Source organism: Momordica charantia (genome assembly GCF_013281855.1).
Source record: "Momordica charantia cultivar OHB3-1 chromosome 6 unlocalized genomic scaffold, Mcharantia_2.0 BLBB01000006.1, whole genome shotgun sequence".
In the NCBI taxonomy this organism is placed as follows: Eukaryota; Viridiplantae; Streptophyta; class Magnoliopsida; order Cucurbitales; family Cucurbitaceae; genus Momordica; species Momordica charantia.
The window spans coordinates 583,469-604,678 of NW_028275164.1; the positions used below are offsets into that span (position 1 = coordinate 583,469).

Consider the following 21,210-nt stretch of genomic DNA (forward strand, 5'->3'; position numbering starts at 1 on the left):
ATTCCTTAGACCACCTTTTATGACTTGAACGGCTTGAACAATGTGCATTTCGTTAGTATAAATAGTTATTATCAATTCTTTTAAACATTTAGTTTAAAATGTAGTGTCAGTTCACTCGTGTATCCCTCTTTTCTACTCGATGTCACATGCTCATCAGCTTCTACTTGGTTCGTCTCGAACTACATTGTAGAAACAAATTCTTTACCATTTTTATTGCAAAATATAATATAAAATTGTAAAACAAATTAAGCTAGTTTCTTTTCATTAGTTCAAAGTGTTTTTCACAATCCCTATTTGAAGCAAAATCTTCTTACTTTTTCTCATAATTCAATACAATTGGGAGCCGAGATTCAAACACATATCATATATGTTTTAACTAATTGCTCAAGTTAGCAATCCCTTTATTTTTTTAATACAAATACCCGTAATATAAGATGGAAAAATTCCAATTAATTGAAATATTGTTTTAGATTATGTCATCTAGAATAGATAACAGTTAATACACATGAGAAATTCAATGGAAACATTTAAGCTCAAAGAGTTGACAAGAGATAACAGAGCTTCACTTTTGAGGGGATTAAGATTAACAACAATGATTTGGTTCTATTAACAATCAAGGTAGAAGGTAATGAATTCCCATGTATCAAACTATAAACATGTGACACCCAAGTATGGAGTTTCCCAAACCAACACCCTTTTTTCTAGAAATCAATAATTAGAAGTAGAATCCCCAATGTTTTCCTGCACTTTCCTCTCTGTATACCACCCTCCTTTTATCAGGGAACCACCCTTCACCAATGCAATTTCTTGTTCTACCCGGCACGAATCCTATCCAACCAATCCACGCTCTTTCGGGCTTTTTCAAACTGTTGGTCGATGCTTCTTCTCGGCTTCTCGTAGTATTCCACACTTCTCCGCGATCTCTCTACTTGGTCGATTGAGATTTTTAATTTCTCTAGCTTCTCGATGTTGTCGAACTTGTATCCTTGAGGTCTCAATTTGTCTAGCCTATCAGTGCTTTTCCTTGGCTTCTCTCTCCTGTCTGTGCTCCTTCTTGGGGCCTCGAAACAATCCGTGCTCCTTCTTGATTGCTCGATTCGATCTGTGCTTTTCCTTGAACTGTTCCTTCGTGAAGGCGATCTCTCAACAGTTGATATAAATTTCTTGAGATGCCTAATGTATTCAGGGAAGAGTTCAAGATCACAATGGTTCCCCCCTTTGAGCCATAAGGGTTCATATTTCTCTTGACACAGCTCCCAGAGCTGTTTACCATGCGAGAAATCAACAACATCGTCGGAAGTTCCCTAGAAAAGAGAACATCAAGGGATTGCAGAGTCAGAATAAGAAAAATGGTCGCCCGCGAAACAGATCGGGTACAGGTGTAAAATACAATCTCTAGATTTGATTGATAGACATAAGATCTTAATACTTACATGAATTACCAGTACAGGGCACTTAACATATGGTATTTTATCAATGTTCTGCAGATAAACAAGGGAAAAACATCAGGACTCCATAGTACATAAAACAAGTAAACTAATTCATGTCACGGTATTAACAAACAATGTCTTACCTTATAGATGTCAAACCAGTACGTGCGCTTCACTGGATACATGACTCTTAACCCTGACAATATGGGACTATGCAGGACAACTGCTCGTAGTCGGGGCAACCGTGCAGCAAGGTCCAAAGTTGGGCCGCTTCCAACAGATTGACCATAAAGGATAATTTCCTCTTGCTTAGCACCATAATTCTCTTCAAGACACTTGTAAGCAGCTTCAATATCTGCATAAGTATTGTGCTCGCTTGGCTGCAAAAAGAATCATAAACAAAAAAGTAATGTTATGAATGACAGTGGACTAACCGCCAACGAAATGCGAAGCAGGGAAAGGATTTCCTATGCTTACCTTTCCCGAGGACTGTCCATATCCAGAATAGTCATACCTGCATAAGTTTCAAGATAGAGTTTGATTTAAGTTTCACAGTTTGTATGACTAATCACACATCTAGGAATGTTGCTAACATTACACCAGCCAAAACTCCTTCCGTTTGAGGGATAGAAAGGGCAGATTTTTATCAAGGCAGCGAGAAAAAAGAACAAGGTACAATGCCAATCCACAAAAACAACATTAAAATCACAATACTCTCAGGTTTGTAAGTGAAATCTACAATAGTTGCTACTTACTCTAGGCTGTCCCATTGAACAAAGATATGATGTTGCAGGGTAAACCAATATTAGCCATTTAGCCTTTTCTTCCACGTCTGCCTAAAAACATCAAGTAAGAAATAAGAAAGAAGCTGAAGGAAAAATGTGGTTGTTGCTGGCTTGACTCATCAACCACACTCGATCAACTCTGGTCTTGAGCCCACGGTGGGGCTGTAAACTCGGAGGGCTGGGTTCATATTTCTCATTTCACTTTGCCATGAAGATTGGGGACATATTTTCTGAGACTTTTGAATTTAGTTTGGTTTTGAATAGAAGTTGTCGGTACAATCACGGGAGAGGGGATTTCGTACTCGCGCTTACCAGACAGAACAAGAGTACTCTGGGTGGCAGCTAAGATAGAATGAAGGTAAATAAAACCCAGCAGATTGATTATTCAAAATTAGCATTAACAGAACCATCTCACAAACTTTAGATCTGCATAGATCACCGCTCTAACAATTCAACTGGAACCAATTTCACTTCAAATACTCAAGTACCGTACCGACTAACTACAATCAAGAGCAACCATTAAAATCCACCGAATATTGCACTCTTCCACCTAAGTTAACGAACATCTAATTTCCAGCAGGCCGCTCAACATCCCAATCCTCCTCTACCAGAGACATAAAAGCAAAGATTTAAGAAACGGGCAAGTTTAATTTCCCAGCAATTCGTCAAAAATAGCAAGTATGAAACTCGCTGACGCTCTCCCATTGTCACAGTAAAATAAAAATGCTCTCCCGTAATACCCCAGAATCAGAAAGCACACAACGAAGAAGATAACGAGAGAAATGGACATACCCTAGAAGATTGACGCGCAAATGGATGCTGAGCTCAATGAAGAGCTCGTACATCTGGCCAACATCGGCGGCATTCCCATGGGAGTAGAGAAGCGTGGAGGTGGCCATGGGGTAGCGGATGTAAACAGCGACGATCTCGGAGCCGCGGCGCGTGGGAAGCTTCCAGACGTCGACATTTTCGCGGTGGGGAAAAGGGTCCAAGAGCAGAAGGCCGGTGTGTTCGTCTTTGAGGAGCTTGTAGGAGGGGGGATTCGGAGGGAAGAAGGCGAATTTTGCAGCCATGGAAGAAGTAACCCCACCCATTATTGTGCTGGGGATTCTGAGAAGACGCAAGGGATTGGGTTTGGAGAGGAGAAAAAATTCACATTCCCTTTGGTTAATTTGATTTGCTTGTGTTGGGTTGCTTCTGGGAAAAGTATGTGTTATCTGGTCCGGGCCTCGGGGGAAGCTGTGAGAGCAGAGAGTGAGGGGCAGAGGGAGAGACGGGAGACTTTGGAGTGAGAGAAAGTGAAAGGTCCATGGCTGTTGTTCACTTGTTTTTTTATTCAAGGCCAAGGGGAACCGCTTCTGTCACCTGCAGTGACATGGAAACATCTCTCTTACGTTACCCTCATCCACATGTTTTAATTATACCGTCTATTTTTCCAATAAATTAATTTTTACTCTCAACTTCCAAACTTCGTTTTTTCAATTTCTTAACCACTTAAAATATGTTTCATCTATCAGAATTCAGTTAACTGTATACGTTAATCAAACATGTAAATAATTATTTATGCAAAACTTTATATAAGTGAAATTAATGTGTGCGTTTTTTTAGATTTTTACATTGTTTATTAGTAAAAATCAGTGGGTGGATTATAGGAAGTTTAGAGTGAAAATTAATATATCAATAAAATTGATATTTTCTCATTTATTCACATCTCTCTTCCATTTTTTTTTTTTTTGTCCCTCGATATTAAGACCCTGATAGAAAAATGTGTCAAGATTTAAATGGATATTAAAGCTGAGAGGGAATTTGGAATATGATTGATTTTGATCTATTAAATTAAGTGTTTGAATATTACTTAATTCCCATCTCTCTATTAATCTATTATGCTGCAAGATGAAATAATAAGCAATGACTGTGATTCGTACCAATAAATTCACTTTCACCTATACATTTTTTAAATTTGTATTTTAATTTTAACTTTTTAGTTGTTACTATTTATAGTTCAGCCAACCAAGAAGTTGTGAGTTCGATCTCTACCTCAAAAAATTAGTTACTTTGTAAGAATTGGATTCTCGAATTGAATGCTCGAAATTCCACTAAAATCTATATATTTCTCTTAATAAATTAAATTATTCACAATAAGTTGTTATATACAATTGAGAATTTAAATATAGTGCAATAGTTAAACTATATATTTTAACTAGGAGGTTTGAATTTTGAAAGTAAATTAAGGATAAAAATTTAAATACTACCATGAAAATTTAAGCTCATGTATCAGTAATCAATATTACTCTTTAAGTAAATATTACAAATTCATTAAAAATTCATTATATATTTTATTTAGAAATATTAAAATTCAACTTCACATGGACAATGAATTTTTAATTTGGGAAGCTGGCATCGCTTCAACGACTTCATCTCCCTAGGATTGTTTTGTTAACAAAAAGATATGGAGAAACGTGTAATTATTGATAATTTGTAAGCGCAAATATGGAAGCAATTTTCACGAATAATTATAAGTTAAAATTATAAATTTTGTCTATAGTGGCTAAATTTATAATATTTTCATTTTTTAAATGCATAGATAAATATTCAATTTAATTGACATGTTATCATTTTAATATCTTTTATGACTCGTAAATTTGAACATAATTGATAGCTTTTTTTTGAAACTTTAGACAATGTGTATATCTAATTTATTTCGTTTACAATGTTACCTAAATATTATTGCAACATTCTTATTAGTTTGTTCAACTATAAATCACATGTACTAAATGAACACTTAATTAATTGACATTTCCTCAAACATGTTATTGACATTAATTCTCATTAAGATATTATTAACATTGAGAATCTTTAAGACTAAAAAATAAATTTATAATTTAACTAAATATACTACAATGTCATTGTCACTCCTCTGCTTTGACCACCTTTTGTGTTAGTTTTTTGTTTTTTTTTTACATGCATATCAATTATTAAATCCAAATTTCATTCGAAATATTAGTAAAATATAAGCATTGATAATAATTATTTATGTTCTTTATTAAAAACTCCTATAACTTTAGTATATACAATACATAAAATTTCACTCACATTATACAACTTTATATTTATTGATTTTTCCTTATTTATGACATTCCGTTCTTACTCCCTTCCTATTAAGATGGTAAAGTTATGTATTTTAAGGATTTTTATCTAAAAGTACCAATCTAATCGTCAAATAGATGAAAAGTTTATAGGACATACTAATGCCATGAATCAAAAATTTCAAAATTTTATGAATTCAACAATAATAAATAAAAAGGAATCACTTTGTCAAAAAAAGAAAAGGTAAAGGTAAAAAAGAAACAACAACTTTGTTGTTGAATACTTACATTTTAAGCAAGACAACGGGTTTTATTTCGTCCTTTTTTTAATCTAAATTTTAGTTTGGAAAAAAAAGTTTATCATATTTGTGTGCTAAACTACATTGGGATGTGTTCAAATTAAATCATTACCAAAAATGAATATGGAATGAATTTGCATGTTAGCGTTTGAAAAATAAGGGAAACAGTACAAATGTATAAGAGTGTTCATGATAGGTAGGTAGAGTAATGTTGAAGGGAAGGATATAATAATTATTAGGTTTAAATATCATTTTAATGTGTACTTTTTGACTTTTTAATTTTGATATTATACTTTTAAAATAGTTATTTTGATCTCCATGTTTTTAAATAATGACCAATTTAATTCATATTTAATCTAGCGAATGAAATATTATGATTAAAATAATTTAGATAAAAATAAAACTAAAAAGATAAAAGTAGTAACTTTTTAAAAATTACATGAATTAAAATAATATATATTTTTTTAAAATTGGACCAAAACAGGTGTAAAAGTATAACTGGAGGGTAAAATAGTATTTACACGTAAATAAATAAATAGTTTTTTATTATTGAAAACGGCTTGACAGGCTGTCCCATTTCGTTACTCGTGTCTGTATGATTTCGAGCCCGGCCCCTTTCGGCAAAGCGCACAGAAAGAGACCATTCTAATTTTTGTGCCATCACCCTACTCTACTCTATTTCCAATGTTCATTTCTTTTTTATATTTTTACATTACATATAATATTAATTAATTTAGGTTTAAAGCCTATTTTGTTCTAAAAGTTTAATTATTTTCTTCCTCATCGTTAATTTCTTATTAGGTCTTTTAAAACTGCCCATATTTGTTATATGCTTATATCTGAAAACTTTTATGTGCTAAGGACAGAAGTCGTATGTCTAAGTTATAAACGAAAAATTGATAATGTAATAACAAGATACATAAAACTCCATAACATATATTTTAGAAAAGAAAATTATACAAGAAAAGTGATGGATCTATAGTGTAAAGTGACCTTCCACATATTTTTCAAAAAAAAAAAAAAGTGACATTCCACATGAGTGAAGAAGAGAGGATCGTAAAAGTTCGAAGAGTAGTGCCTCAGACCAAATATTTGAGGGATTGTACCTCATAACTTAGTGTCACCTCAACAAGAACCAAGTCGAGGTATTCACAAATAAACCATTGTCAACTGTTCCTCTACGTCCCTCTACTATCTTGGAACCTATGCTGCACTCCGGTGTTTGATAACTGTTAAGTAGACCCCACTTGTCAACTGTATAATAAGAAAGCAACTTTTGTATGCATGTATGCATGTTTTTTATTACCTGTACGGAGAACAAAATCTTATTGACTTAAGCATTAAAATTTGTCATTTCCTTTTTACACGTCTTTCGTACGTTTGGGAAGGTCAGTCCAACAATTCTCTAGACTTTTGATTTTCACACTCCAACGACATCAAATCAATCTTAAAAGAGAGAAAGTACTTCCAAACAATAGATAACTCGTTGAATATTTCAAATTGACAAAGACCGCATCGATAGTTAACTAAGCTTTTTAAAATTCAACCTAGCTCGAATTGACATAAATCCAACAAAACAAAACGGGATTAATGTTTTTGGATATTTTGGAATATGGACTTATGTGTCATTTTCAATTATTTTTGTTGTTATTATCGTTTTAGAACAATAATGTCCAACCCAACCCACACCGCAGGAAAGGAATTAAAGTAAAACTATTTACGAATTACGATTATGACCGGATCGAAGCAGAACAAAACACAAGTTGTGTTAAATATATAAATTTGATTTAATTTTGGTTGGCTTATTTGACTATAATAGTGAAACAAAATATCAGATTGACAACGGGAATAAGAGACTTTAAATAACTCAAATCTGTCACTAACAATCTAATAGGGTGAAAAAGGGATTAAGTCACAGTTGGGAGGAGACCCGAAAATTTCAAATAAAACAATTAACCAAGGCCTATAAGTTAGCACCCATCTTTTCTAACCACACTTTAATTTTTGATAAATAGTAAAAAGAATTTAAAAAGAGAGATCTTTCTGTTATTCAAAAAAATAAAAAACTTGTCATAATTTTTTTTAGTAATATGATCAAAAAATTTCGAATAATAGTTAAGTACAGTCAATACCCATGTTTTTTTTTCCGTAATTAAACATTTGATAGCTCTTTGTTTTGTCAGAAGAACCAAAAAAAATCTTTATTTATGCAATCTTTTTTTTTTTTTTACTTATAAAAAATTAAATGATAAATGAATACTCCCAGCAGATAAGCAGGCAATATTACTTTCCTAATTATCCCGAGTTAGAGGAAGACTGTTCTGCTACACGTGCACCAAAAAGTGAGAAAATTGCAGTAAATGTTGAGGGAAGGACTGGACTTGACCCTGCCAAATCAACTATAGCCAGGTGAAAGACTGGCCTTGTAAAATCCCAAAAAATTAAATAATAATTAATAATTTGATTTGATTTTGTAGAAGGGAAAATCGGGTGAAATAAATGTAAATGGTACACAATTCCCACCACATTTATTGTGCATATTGATATAGGAAGGAGGAGGACCACTTTTACAAATAATTATAAAAGGGATTTAATTAATTTAAGGGTAAATTAATCTACGAGGGGCATAAAGTGGAAAAGAGGATGAGAATGTGAATAAATGTGCAGGGGATGATCCCCACGGTTAAGGGATTAATTGGGATGAGAGCACCTATCCAGTCTAATCCACTCTGCAAGTGCTTGTTTCCTTCAAATTTTTTTTAATACTAATTGTTTGATCACAAAAAGAACTTGGATTCGCGAAGCTCGTGTTAAGGATAACAGTACCTCTCAATATTGGTATGATATAGTCCACTTTGGAAATAGCCCTCGTGGCTTTGCAAATGTCTCATACAAATGGACATAATTGTCATCTTCTATATTTCATGGATCATGCTCGCCAATGTGAAATTTTGTTTGCATTTACCTTACAACCCCAACAGTTCGGACTCGGTAACCAACTTACGAGGGACATGCAAAACAAAGTTAGCACGACACTCAAGTCAATGCACAATCCAATCTATATTCCAGAGAGAATATAGTTTCACATACCTTGCATGAGAAGTGAAGATTTCCATTTATAGAGGCGAGTTCCCGACAACGCTTTAACGGCTCTCCGACCGCTCGAAAAACACGGCACCTTGTTGAAGATCATGCTCATTACCTTTGCACCTACATATACGATTTAAGGTCGTTGGATGGTGATATGTCACTCAGCTCGACTTCGACTGGCGAGCTTCCTAGACTTGAACCAATCCAAAAAGTTCATTATAGAGAAGAGATGATCTCTAGTATTGATACGTGACAGATGGTAATTTACCTCCAATCCTACTTATCAAAATTTTTTCTCATTACTTCATCTATTTTTTACTATGTCAACATTATTTAATGATTTACAAAATAAAATAACATATCAATCGATAAGGTCGAGGAATTTTATTTTACGATGGTTTGTCGTTGTTAATCTTGTGTAATTGATTGAACGTGAAAATGGGGTGGCCCAGGCCAGTTTCAAATATACTTTTTCCAGGTGAAGCCACAGAATTGTAGGCCTACTACCAGGCCATGGCCTCACCCAATTTGATGTTATAACCTTATATTTGTTTCCCTTTTCTGGGATCAGTCCCACTTTCCCTACCAAAAGGGTAGCCTTGTTTGGCATTATACCAGTTGCCGCTCATGCGTTCGTTTAATTTGCAATTGTCAATTCGAACCTAGTTTGAATCAACAAGATTTTAATTATTTTTATTCAGATTAAAGATTCAATCTCTCGTCCATATATTTGTTGTGAATTTGATTTTTGAGTTTGCCAACACCAATGGGAAAGTCTTTGAGATCATACAAGTTTTTGTGGCTTTATGTTTATTAAAAGTTCAAGTTTGGTTTTTGAACTTTTAGATTATGACTATTTAACTTTCGTACTTAAAAAAACGTATTGAATGAGTTTCGAATTTTCTAGAGTTGTATCAATTTAGTATCTACTTTTTTAAAAGAGATTAACAATGAGTATATGAACTTTCAATTTTGTGTCTAGATTTTTGAAATTAGTTTAATACTTAAGTTGCCAAAATGTTTGTACTTACTTGAAATCAATTCGGTGCATAATCTTTAAATAATGTAATCAACGAACAATGATATATATGAAACATAAGATTGAATGGTCAAGAGCATATTATAAACCTTATAATATGGTATAGTGACCAAATAGTCATTACAATTGATTTTTATTTTTTTAATGAATTTAATAAAAATGTGACATGATCATATTTATGTTCTATCTATCTAATTGATAAATGTCTAGATTAACCACTAACTTTAACCTAACTCAACTAGTTAAGACATATATTATCGACAAAAATGATCAAAATGTCGAATCTCCACTCCACATATCAATGAATAATAATAATAATAAATCTATATCTAAGAATTTGGTATTAGAGCAGTAAAACACTGAATTCAAATTTCCAACCACATAAGCAGAAACTCTGTCAACGAGAACATAGCTTAGAAGATTAAGACATATATCCGACTAGGAGATTGTGAATTTGAATTCCAATGAAGAAAAAACAACAAATTCTCACCATGTATGTTTTTTTATTATTGTTGACTGATTCGTAAACTAAATTAATGGTCCACCAATGAGAAAACGCCTTGTGTGTGCCATTGCTTTCACCAAAATTGAGTGGTTCGATCACACCACATGCTCCCACAATAAATCATTTAACAGATCTCAATTGGTCTATGGAACATGGCCTCCCATTGCCCCTCTTTCGGTATATTTAAAGAAAATATAACTAAAAACACGACACGTTTCAATGCTAGCTCTTGGAACATAGTTTAATTAAATAATTTAATGTCACATGTTTTACTACCTCCAAAAAGACATTATTCTTTGATTGTTTTTTTTTTATCCCTCCTTTATTCTTCTTCGGCAACAAGACATTTGGCCTTCTTCAACTTAATCTTTATTTTCTCTACCTAACCATTTAACCATTTTATAAATGCTCGATTAGAATAATATAAATAAACAATCCCTTATTCTATTTCTACTTTTGAATTTGAGTTTCGAGGTTATTGAATTTGTACTTTTCGTGGTTTTGGGGTTCATAAGGATGAAGAGTATTTTTTATAGTATAATGATTAAAAGAGGAAAAAAAAAATTCCTCTTACTCGAGACAATTTTGAATGTGATTAAAAGTTTTTAATTCTTTTTACACCCACCACTCACTACAATGTCATATTTCCATTTTTATTTTTATAGAGAAGTTAACAAAGTTGTTTTGAAACCATTTCAAAGGTTAAAGGTTAAAACGAAACTTTTTAAAAACGAAACTTTTTAAACGATAAGGATATAATTGAAACATATTATAAAAGTTCAGGATCATAGATGAAACTTGTAATATTTTGTGTTGTATACCACTATTTTATAAGTCACGACCACGTCACTTTTCAATTATCATATTAACAAAAATTCTGATAGAAGAAGAGTAGTTTAGCCTAAATTGAAAGTTTTTTTTTTTTAACAAAGCCTAAATTTAAAGTAAAAGAATAAAAATGAAACTTTTGAAAGTAGGGGTATTTATTAAAACCTCCACTAAAGTTTATGAAGATTTAGTACATGTATTATTAGAATTTAATTTAACTAATAAAATAGGAATAAAATTACCAAAATGTCCGGCCGTCGTATCTTTTAGGGGTCCTCCCAGCTGATTCTTGAACCCAGTAGACAAATTTCCGACCAAGGAGGGGCGGGCATCCCTCCACCTACAAAGACTCAAATTTCCAGACGAAACAAAAAGAACCTCATCAACTGTCGTCATGCCACGTGGCAAATAAAGAATGTCAAAACATCCCACCGCTGCCACGTGCACCACATCCCACGAATTCTCAATTCAGTCCCCTTAGAAAATAATTTTGTTAAAATGACGACTTAGTTCCTCAATTTTATTGATAATGATTTATTTCCTATATTTTCAAAATTCAAACTAATTGCAGTGTACACTCTAACTTTGTCATATAACAAATTTATTCATTGAAGTTTAAAATTTATAATGATTTAGTCCTTATCATAACAAGTTTTGTTAAGTTTCTTGTATAATAGGTAGATTGATAAACCAATAAAAACCAAAATATATTTAGAAATTATAAAGACTAAATCATTATATAAAAAAATCAACAACTTTTTTTTATAGGTTAAATTGTTACAAATTTTAAACTACAATAATTAAATTGTTATCAACTAAAACTAAGAGATTAATTAGTTATCAATATAAAAGTAAATGATTAAATTATTACAAACAAAAATTCTAGTAAGAATGAAAATATAGAGATCAAAGTAGTTTTGTTAATCTTAGAATGTTTTTATAAATACTAGAGCGAAATTTAGAAAAATAAATATGTTTTCTATTTTTTAAATAATTAAAAAACTGTCAACAAATAAATACGAAAATATCAAAGTGAGTATAATTCAACGGTATTTGAGATGAGGTTGTGAGTTCGATTCCCCACCCCACATGTTATACTAAAAAAACAAATCAACATGAAAATAAGGGACAGTAAGTATCCCACTAACATTTAACAATTAAAAAAATGTAAAAATATTTGTTTTAAAAAAATATAATTAGAAACTTTTATGAAAAAGAAAAAAATATATATCATCAAATTCAATGGAACAATTACGAGATTAAAATGTGTTTGATTTTGGCATTACATAACTGGATCATATTTAGTAAATTAAACAATTAATTTTAAAAAAATAAATCTAATTTATATAATTTTTTTTTTTCAAAATCACTAAAATATTTTTTAAAAATGCATCCTATTTTTGTTTATAAAACCTGTGCAGGCGACCGTCGTCCCCATCGGCAGTCTTTCCTCAGAAATGTACAGCATCGGAGAAACAATCTCAGATCACCAATGCGTCGCCACTCTCTCTCTCTCGTCCCCCACCGCTCCAATAATTCCAAACATCAGCTGCCTCGCATCCCACAACGGCCTCCTCTACTCCGGCTCCACCAACAAAATCTCCGTCTTCGATTTATCCACCTTCCTCCAAATCGACACCCTCCGCACAAACGACGCCGCTTCCGGCTCCGTCAAGTCCATCGCCTTCTCCGCCGCCAAAGTCTTCACCGCCCACCAGGACTGCAAGATCCGCGTCTGGAAAATAACCACCCCCTCCAAGCGCCACCGTCTTCTCGCCACCCTCCCCACGCTCAAAGACAGGCTGTACCGCTTCCTCTCGCCGGGAAATTACGTCCGCGTACGGCGCCACCACAGGCGCCTCTGGATTCAGCATTGGGACGCGGTCTCGGGGCTGGTCGTCGACGGGGGTTTCGTCTACTCTGTTTCCTGGGACAGGAGTTTCAAGGTGTGGAGCGCTTCGGACCTTAAATGTTTGTCGTCGGTCAGCGCGCACGACGACGCGGTCAATGCCGTTGCCGTGGGAAAGAACGGCGTCGTTTACACTGGCTCCGCGGATGGTGTGATCGGAGTGTGGGAGAGACAGGGGAGGAAGAAGAAGCACGCGTTGGTTGCGGCTCTGGAGAAGCACAAATCGACGGTGAATGCGATCGCGTTGAACGGCGAGGATTCGGTTTTGTTCTCGGGGAGCAGTGACCGTTCGATAATGGTGTGGAAGAAGGAGGGAAGTGGGGCCCGGATTGCGTACGTGGAGGCTCTGTGGGGCCACGGAGGGGCTGTGTTGTGTTTAAACAGCGTGGGGGATTTGTTAGTCAGTGGGTCCGCGGATCGGACGGTGAGGATTTGGAGAGGTGATGTCAGAAACGGTTATCGATGTGCGGCGGTGATGGAAGGGCACGGGTCGCCGGTGAAGTCGTTGGCGGCGGTTGGAGGCGACCGGAGTTTGATATGTAGTGCGAGTTTGGACGGAGAAATAAGAGTTTGGAGGGTTGCGCTTCGTAAAATGTGACGCTTTGATGTTTCGATCGATGCCGTTGATTTTGCTTACTTTTGATTCCATCAATAAATTTGTCCATCGCTAAAATGCACATTTCTGTAGTTTGGGGATTGAAATATTTGCTTGTAAAGATTAATTCATATAGACAAATATGCACATTTACCTAATCTATTACTAACCAACAATATGCAATAGTTTTTCTTTTTAAAAGTACTAAACAATTTTCTTTTCTTTTTAAGTCAATATAAACTTAACTTATCGGTAATTAGTACCTCTGGCTGATAAGAGGTCATGAGTTTGAATTCCTCTATCTCACTTGTTGTATTAAAAAATAGTTTTTCTTTTTAGGAACAAAAGACTTATGCAATAGTCTTGTTTTAGGAAAAAAATGGAAAAAGTTTTAAAATAATGTAATTAAATAAAAAAAATTCTAAAATTGAGAAATTTTAAAATAAATATTTTTAAAATGTAGTTTCATTTAATATATATTAAAGTACTTTTCAAAGTGATTATAGAAGTGGAGTAGTTTTTGTCGCACAAAATAATTGGTAAAGACACGTAAATCATGCCACATATAATAGAAAGTGAGAACAGAAGATAATAAAGAGAAAGAGAAAGAGAGAAAAATGAGGAGGACGAGAGAACGAGGAGGCGAGAAAAGAGAATGAAAATATTTGGTTAATCAACAATGAGATGAAGCTTGTGTTACTTGCCATTAAATGTTTAACAATTAAAATAGAGAGATGCAAAAACATAAATTTTTTAAAATAATAATTAGTTGTCAAATATTTAATGTTGAATATCAAAGTGAGCATATTTTAGCGGTAATTGACATATACCTCGAATCAAGAGGTTGTGAATTCGAATCCACTCCCCCAACATGTTGTACTAAAAAATATATATATTTAATGTTGAATAGGACAAGGTTCATCATTACTAGATGCCACAGTAATTGTATGAAATATTTTATTCATTTTAGGAGATCATGTAAATTTTATCATTATTATTATTATTATTTTAGTACAACGTATGTGAATGAAGATTCGAACTCATGACATTTTAAGTCTTAATTTGAGATATATGACAAACTACGGACAAAAACATAACAAATCAAAGGAATGATGCATCTTTCCTAAAATTTCCACAATTTATCAAACTACTTTTGTCATTAATTTCAAAACTATCAAGTTCTATTTTTTCTTCTAAGATTACATTATTAAAAAAAAAAATCCTCATCTACCTTCTAGAAAATAAAAATAAAAATATAAAAATTATTAATTAAAAAGTAAAAATCTTGACACGCGGGAGAGATTTTTTGGTTGCATGCCTTATATTTGGGCCGAAGGGGAAGTCCAAAATCCAAATAGACGGCAGAAAAGTCATAAGCCCAACAGGATGCATAGAAAAGCTAAAACTAGCGGCAAGGCAATCAGAAAACAAATCAGAACTATTGGTGTGGGCAAGTTGAAATTTGAAAGTTGCTTGTGGCGGTGTCGTAGTCGCCGGTTTCGTTCCCTATGGAAGAGAGCGCATTCGATCATGTAATTCCTTCATTTCCATCATTAATCGTTTGCACTGAAGTTCAATTCGTTGGTTGTTTGTTCTGTTAAATGTCCACGATGTTTGTGTTTACCATTTTCATCTGTTTGTTTGTGTAATTGATAGGATCTAATCCACGCCATTTTCAAGCTCGAGTGGAGCAGGAGATCACTTGGTTCGAACTCACTCTCTCGTTCTTGCTATCTTTCTTCTCTCATTTTTCCATTCTCCCTGTTTCCTCTCCTTTCCCGATGATTTCTTACATTCCGATTTGGTTGCTCACATTGCTGCAGAGCGCGAGAGAAATGAGAGTTCTGATGCTATGGATTGCGAGGTGATTTCCCTTCCCAGAGTTTCTCGCGAAAATTTCTGTTTAGTCGCTATTGTTTTCTTTTGTGAAAATGTTGGTTTCAATTTTGCGTTCCGATGTCAGCGGTGCTAGGGTAATTCCTAGAGTGCTCAAGTTAGTTCTTGAAGTTATCACGAGTCCACTAATATAGTGCACAATTCTACTACCAAACGTATGCAAATGTCAGAAGTATATATGCAGAGATTGGATATGTATGCTAGCGAATTTAACTACAAATGTGCATCCATCAGTAGTTACCTATCTTGTTGCAAACTTGTAGTAAGATTCTTTCTCGACTAGACCGGTGGAGCTGATATTTGGCTTAAGTATTTACTACAGGTTGAGGCTGGAACATCCAAGAAGAGCAGACCAATGTCAGGTAACATTAATTTTACTTGTTCTTTGAATGATTACTTAGAGATTCAGAAACCATTTCTTACTTTGCTGTTCCCGTGCAGCCAATGCAAATGCACTTAAGTTGAGCTCTAAACTACTACAGATATTTATCTCAGGTATCTACGGTGAAAAATCAGATACTTAATTTGGTGTCTAATATCATTTCCTTCTGTTTTTTGGATAACTTTTTTTAATATGCAGAGGCTGTACAGCGTGCTGCAACAATTGCTGAAGCAGAAGGTATTAGCAGAATTGAAGCCACTCATTTGGAGAGAATTCTGCCACAGTTACTACTGGATTTTTAAGGTAGCATTCCGTTTCACATATTTCAATGTCCTGCTCTTGAAAATTAAGTTCTGGATTATATGGAGCGATTGTTTGGCCTATATTAGTCATTAATGAGTGAGTTTTCTATTTACAAGAAAGGTCTCATAAATAGAGATTGGGGGGGGGGGGGGGGGGGGTACTATTGGTACATGTTTCGAGTAGTTTGGAATTGGGAAAGTGGAAAGAGTGGGGAGAGTTATTAAATTTCTTCCTAGTTTTATAGTGAGAATGCAACATGGTGTTGGCGTGAATAAAACTTCTCAACGATATTGTTCATAGTGCTTCCTAAAAATTCAGCATTCAGAACTTCCTGTCCGTTTTAGATTCCTCTTGCCGGATCGTTAAAAAGCTGTAATGGTATTTGTAAAAGCATTTCTCTTAGGTCGGCATGAAAAGAAGTTTTTTCCAGGTGGAGCAAGCGGTCAATAAAAGAATTTGTATGAGCACGAGTCTGTTTATCATGATGATTCGTAAATAATAGCAAGATGAGCCTTTCTTTCATAAAGGGAAAATAAAAGATAGAAAAGCAGAAAAATAGAAAGGGAGAAAATAGTGTTCAAAATCTTAAAGCCATGCCAAGGGGATTTTTAAAGGGAAAAAAAGCCACCAGAATGGGAATGATCGATATGGCAGTAGGGAATGACCATTAAAATGCTATCCAGGGTTCATATTGCTAGGATATCCTGTTTGCAATGGTCCCCATCTTTTATAGACCTTGTTTTTTCATTTCCAAAATTGACGGTCAGGTTGGGCCTTGGAAGATGCAAGCAGGGGATTAGAGGAAAGGAAACACAAATATTTCTATATATGGATATCTGAGATTGGCAGCATACATCTTTGGAAGTAGAATTTAAATGCAGATAACATTCGTTTACATTCATTTATTATTCTAGACGTTCTCAGAGGGAGTTTCAGGTAGATTGTGCTTGATCTGTGACAGCATGCATCTGACATCCTTACTGTTAGGCCTCTCTTTTGGATTATCCATAGTGCAAAAGCAGGCAATTTTGAGTGCCAAGAGCATTTGCTCCTCCCAGCCATTTCCCTGGAGCTTCGGATCAATGGCTCTCCTAGGATTATCCGAAGCCATAACATTCTTCATCCACTTAACTAAACTCATCTCATCTGTGTCCTGGAAGAACTCATCGGATGGAAGTTTCCCGATCACCAGAACACCTAGGAGAACCCCATAACCATATATGTCACACTTATCTGTGAACTTCAAGGTCTGATGATACTCTGGTGCAATGTATCCTACAGTACCTGCAACATTTGAAGCTGTCATGTGAGTTTGGGCATCTGGCATTGCTTTTGCCAGCCCAAAATCAGCAATTCGAGCTTCCATGTCGTCGTCGAGCAAAACATTTGCAGGCTTGAGATCCCTGTGAATTATACGAGGGGTATGATTCATGTGAAGGTATTCAAGCCCAGATGCCACTCCAAGAGCAATCTTATGCCGAGTAAGCCAATCTAGTTCTCTCATTCCTAACGAAACCTGATTCAACATATCTTGCAAACTGCCATTCTTCATCAATTCGTAGACAAGGTAGTGGCAGTCAGGACGGGGGACATGGGCCACAAGAGGAAGCAGATTCCGATGCCGGATTTCACCTACAGTTCTGATCTCTGACTTAATCTGACGCATTTTCTTGGTCATTAACCTGCTATCCTCGTCAGCTAACTCCGCCGCTTCCTTTGGGGGTTGAGTAATCTTCTTTATCGCAAACATTTTCCCGCTTCTTTCTGGTAACTCGGCCTTGTAAACTTCTCCACATCCACCTTTTCCAATCAGCTCCAGCGATGCAAACGCATCGTCTTTCTCTAGAAAAGCCAGATCCTCTCGTTTTATTAATTTAGGAGCAAAGATCGAGGGGCCGTTATCCTTGCTTCCACCTTTTATAGCTGCGATGACGAGTTTAAACAGTAGAGAAAAGACGAACCCTGACAAGCTTCCAGCAATTGCTCCAGCGAGGAATCCAAGTATCCAAGCAATAATCTTCTTTGCTGTATACTTCCGATGTCGATGAGGAAGGGATGCCGCTGGAGATGGAGCTTGAGCACTAGAAGTTGGTGCTGTAGCGGCGGCGGCGGCGGCACTGTGCTGCTTGTCTCTCGTACTGGTACTGGAATTCTCAGCTAACTTATAGCGTTTGGGAACTTCGGTTGCTGAGTAGAACTCGACGCCTTTCACGATGGGGGCTGAACCAGCTTCGAGAAAGCGATTTCCAGAGAAGTTGAAGACTCGAAGATTGCGGAAGGAACGAATCGAAGGTGGGATTTTCCCGGTGAAGTAATTGTTGGCAATCGAGAGAGTTTCCAAGTTGGGAAACTGCTTCAAGAAATCCAAACTCCCCGAGAACTTATTCGCCGAGAAATCGATGACTCGAAGGCGAATCAACGAGGACAATCCAGATGGAACTTTTCCAGAAAACTGGTTGTTTTGGAGATCGAGAATTTCAAGTTTCCGGCAGTCAACAATTTGGGGCGGTACTTGGTCAACGAGGCGATTGTTAGAAACCGTAAGCTCTTTCAACTCCGTGAGGCGTCCAATAGCCGGAGAAAGAGAACCGGCGAGACCTTTGGCGTTGAATACGAGCCTGGTGATCCTCAAAACATAAGTGCCGTTGCCGGAGAGCCGCCTCTCGCAGAACACACCGGCGACGTCGCATGGGGTGTGAGAGAGGTGGGTGATGCCCAAGTCATTGTTGATGATAGAGAAGGCTCTGAGATCTGAAGGATCGAGGCTTAATCTGGCATGGACTTGGAACAGGAGGGAGAGGAAAGCCAAGAATGGAAGGAGTGTGGAGGAAGGATTAGGCATTCTCCGGCAGCGTAGGATTGAATTTTCAGGCAGGGGAGAATTGGCAGTAAACTTAGACGTGTTCTTCTTCTTTATAGGCGGCTGTGTCAGTGAAAAATGGAACGCATTGGATCGATGGAGCCCATTTTAATCCACGCAGACGCGACGCCCGCAGTTGGTCTGATTCCTCAACTTAATTATTCACACTTCACAGTGAGATACACTCTAATTTTAGGGCAAGAAGATACATAAATCCAAAACCATCTCTAACACCCAAAATATCCTCTCTCTAGAGGTCTCAACAAAAAGCCTCTTAGCTTCTAAATATTTTACACAATTAATATTTAGGTATAGGAATGAAAATCTCACAAAATTCAAGATCTAATTATCCTGAATATGTTGATCTTGATGAGCCCAATGCCTCTGTCCATGTTCGAACCTCTCTCTTGAAACTGCCACGAAACCGTCTGAAAAATGGCTCACAATCGGTTAGACAATAACCCTTTTTCGGCTGCAAAACACTAAACTCGAACAACAATATTTATAAACATCAAAACAGTGTCATGGCGTTGTCCCCGACGCCATGGCGCTACGGACGCAAACTCGCTCCCGCGCTCCCACGAGGACAGCGCTGCGACGCTGTCCCCTAGCGCCGAGACACTGTCTTCTCGGCCCAAGTGGCCTGCAGTGCCCCGTTCCCCTATTTTTCATCCCCGCTTCAACCCCGACGCGTCTCAGCTCGATCCCGACTCATCTCTAGCTCAATTCGACGTCGTTTTGACTCCACCAATCCCAACCTCGATGACTTAATTGCTGAGTTATGTTCGTGTTTGTTCTTCCACTAGAAATGTTTTTATAATTAAATTTACAAATTTAGAAATTATAATAAAACGAATAAGAAAGTTTAGTAGAGTGATGTAAATCAATATCCCTGCCATTGGTTGATCTATATCAATTTAGCGTGTTTATTTTACTAGTGGATCTTTTTTTTAAATGATATGTAAATATAGATATCTGTTTCTGTATTAGTTTGGTAGATTATTCAAACTGGGCTATTCACACAAATAGTTATACTAGCAGTACATTCAGTCTCTTGTTGAACTATAATATTGTTAAAAAGAAAAAAAGGAAACCCTCCTGCGTCATCCTCATAGAGAATTTGCAGTTTTTAGAGGTAGAAATCTTTTAAAAAGAACTAGTTTAAAAATTATTTATATTGAATATCAAACCAATTACTAATTAGTAACAAAAATAATATTCTTACAAACAAAAAACTCCCCCATGAATGTTAAAGTATGTATTAGATAAAAATAGTAATTACTAATTACTCAATAGTAATCACTAAAAGAATTTTTAAGTATTTTTAGAATTTTGAACTACCTAATCAAATGCTACAAAACTGTGCTTTTAAATATTATTATGAAACTACTAAATACTTAATATGAAAATTGTCCAAATTTCACTAATCAGAAACCGAACGAAAGATTTCCATTAAATTAGACTTTTATTCTGCCCGTGCCAAACGACAGATCTTAAGATGCTCCTAGTCCTGCTCCTGCTCCGCCTTTCATAAATATATTTTTTTCTATCTATTTTTTATTTTCTAATTCAATTACTTCGAAACTTCTCCGAAGTGTACGAGTCAATACACGTAAAGTCCCTTTCGCTTGGCGAGTCAAGTCAACGAGTCGAGGGGCCAGGGGCACTGGTCTTCTAGCTATTATCAGCCGTTGGATCAACTTGATTGTTTCAATGCTTTTAAATTGACACCGTTTACGGGTCCCACACCAATTACGTCTTTTCTGTCAACATTATTATAATTACCTTTGAAAAAAAACATTATTGCTTTCTACTTTTTATTAAATTAACAAATTGGTCCAAAAAGATTTTAATGATTCCTTTTGTAAATTAATAAATTGGTCCAAAATTTTTTTTATAACAATTTTAAATCTAGAAATTGATCTTATTGTTGCAATGTTACAAGCTGTCACCATATTATGTGATGTTTTTCGTTTACATAGCAAAAGGTTGGTATTAAGTAACTATATAAGAATTTAGGGTTGAGTAAAATGAGTGAGTTTTTAGAAGAGTAAATATTATTTAGAGTTCATTTGTAAAGTCTAACTAAATCATAAGAGTCTAATTGAAACGAGTGTCCAATGTTATGTCAAATTAAAACTTTCAAAAATTAAAAGAGTAGATTAAAAGTAAAACCAAATTAGAAATATTAATTTGGTAATTT

The 21,210-nt window shown here is 35.4% G+C and overlaps 3 protein-coding genes and 1 pseudogene across 4 annotated transcripts; 2 read left to right on the forward strand and 2 right to left on the reverse strand.

The window, feature by feature from the left end:
* Window positions 1-430: 430 nt before the first annotated feature.
* LOC111007434 (alpha/beta-Hydrolases superfamily protein) lies at window positions 431-3,526 on the reverse strand. Its single transcript, XM_022279799.2, has 5 exons — window positions 3,008-3,526; window positions 1,908-1,944; window positions 1,574-1,810; window positions 1,434-1,481; window positions 431-1,304 (listed from the first exon to the last, which is right to left on the reverse strand). The coding sequence occupies exons 1-5, from the start codon at window positions 3,307-3,309 to the stop codon at window positions 813-815; spliced, it is 1,116 nt and encodes a 371-aa protein (XP_022135491.1). The 5' UTR covers window positions 3,310-3,526; the 3' UTR covers window positions 431-812.
* Window positions 3,527-12,325: 8,799 nt separating this feature from the next.
* Window positions 12,326-13,724, forward strand: LOC148210531 (protein JINGUBANG pseudogene; annotated as a pseudogene).
* Window positions 13,725-14,980: 1,256 nt separating this feature from the next.
* On the forward strand, window positions 14,981-16,629 carry LOC111007351 (centromere protein X). 2 transcript variants are annotated; one of them, XM_088125981.1, is made up of 6 exons: window positions 14,981-15,098; window positions 15,223-15,271; window positions 15,390-15,430; window positions 15,773-15,824; window positions 15,904-15,957; window positions 16,043-16,629. In XM_088125981.1, exons 1-6 carry the CDS (start codon window positions 15,075-15,077, stop codon window positions 16,144-16,146), a joined length of 324 nt encoding a protein of 107 aa, XP_087982107.1. In that variant the 5' UTR covers window positions 14,981-15,074; the 3' UTR covers window positions 16,147-16,629. The 2 variants fall into 2 exon arrangements, with proteins under 2 accessions (XP_087982107.1, XP_022135388.1); XM_022279696.2 differs by having other exon boundaries at window positions 15,785-15,824.
* A 314-nt stretch (window positions 16,630-16,943) lies between these two features.
* SOBIR1 (Leucine-rich repeat protein kinase family protein) lies at window positions 16,944-19,197 on the reverse strand. Its single transcript, XM_022279695.2, has one exon. It carries the CDS (start codon window positions 18,987-18,989, stop codon window positions 17,058-17,060), a length of 1,932 nt encoding a protein of 643 aa, XP_022135387.1. The 5' UTR covers window positions 18,990-19,197; the 3' UTR covers window positions 16,944-17,057.
* Between the last annotated feature and the right edge of the window lie 2,013 nt (window positions 19,198-21,210).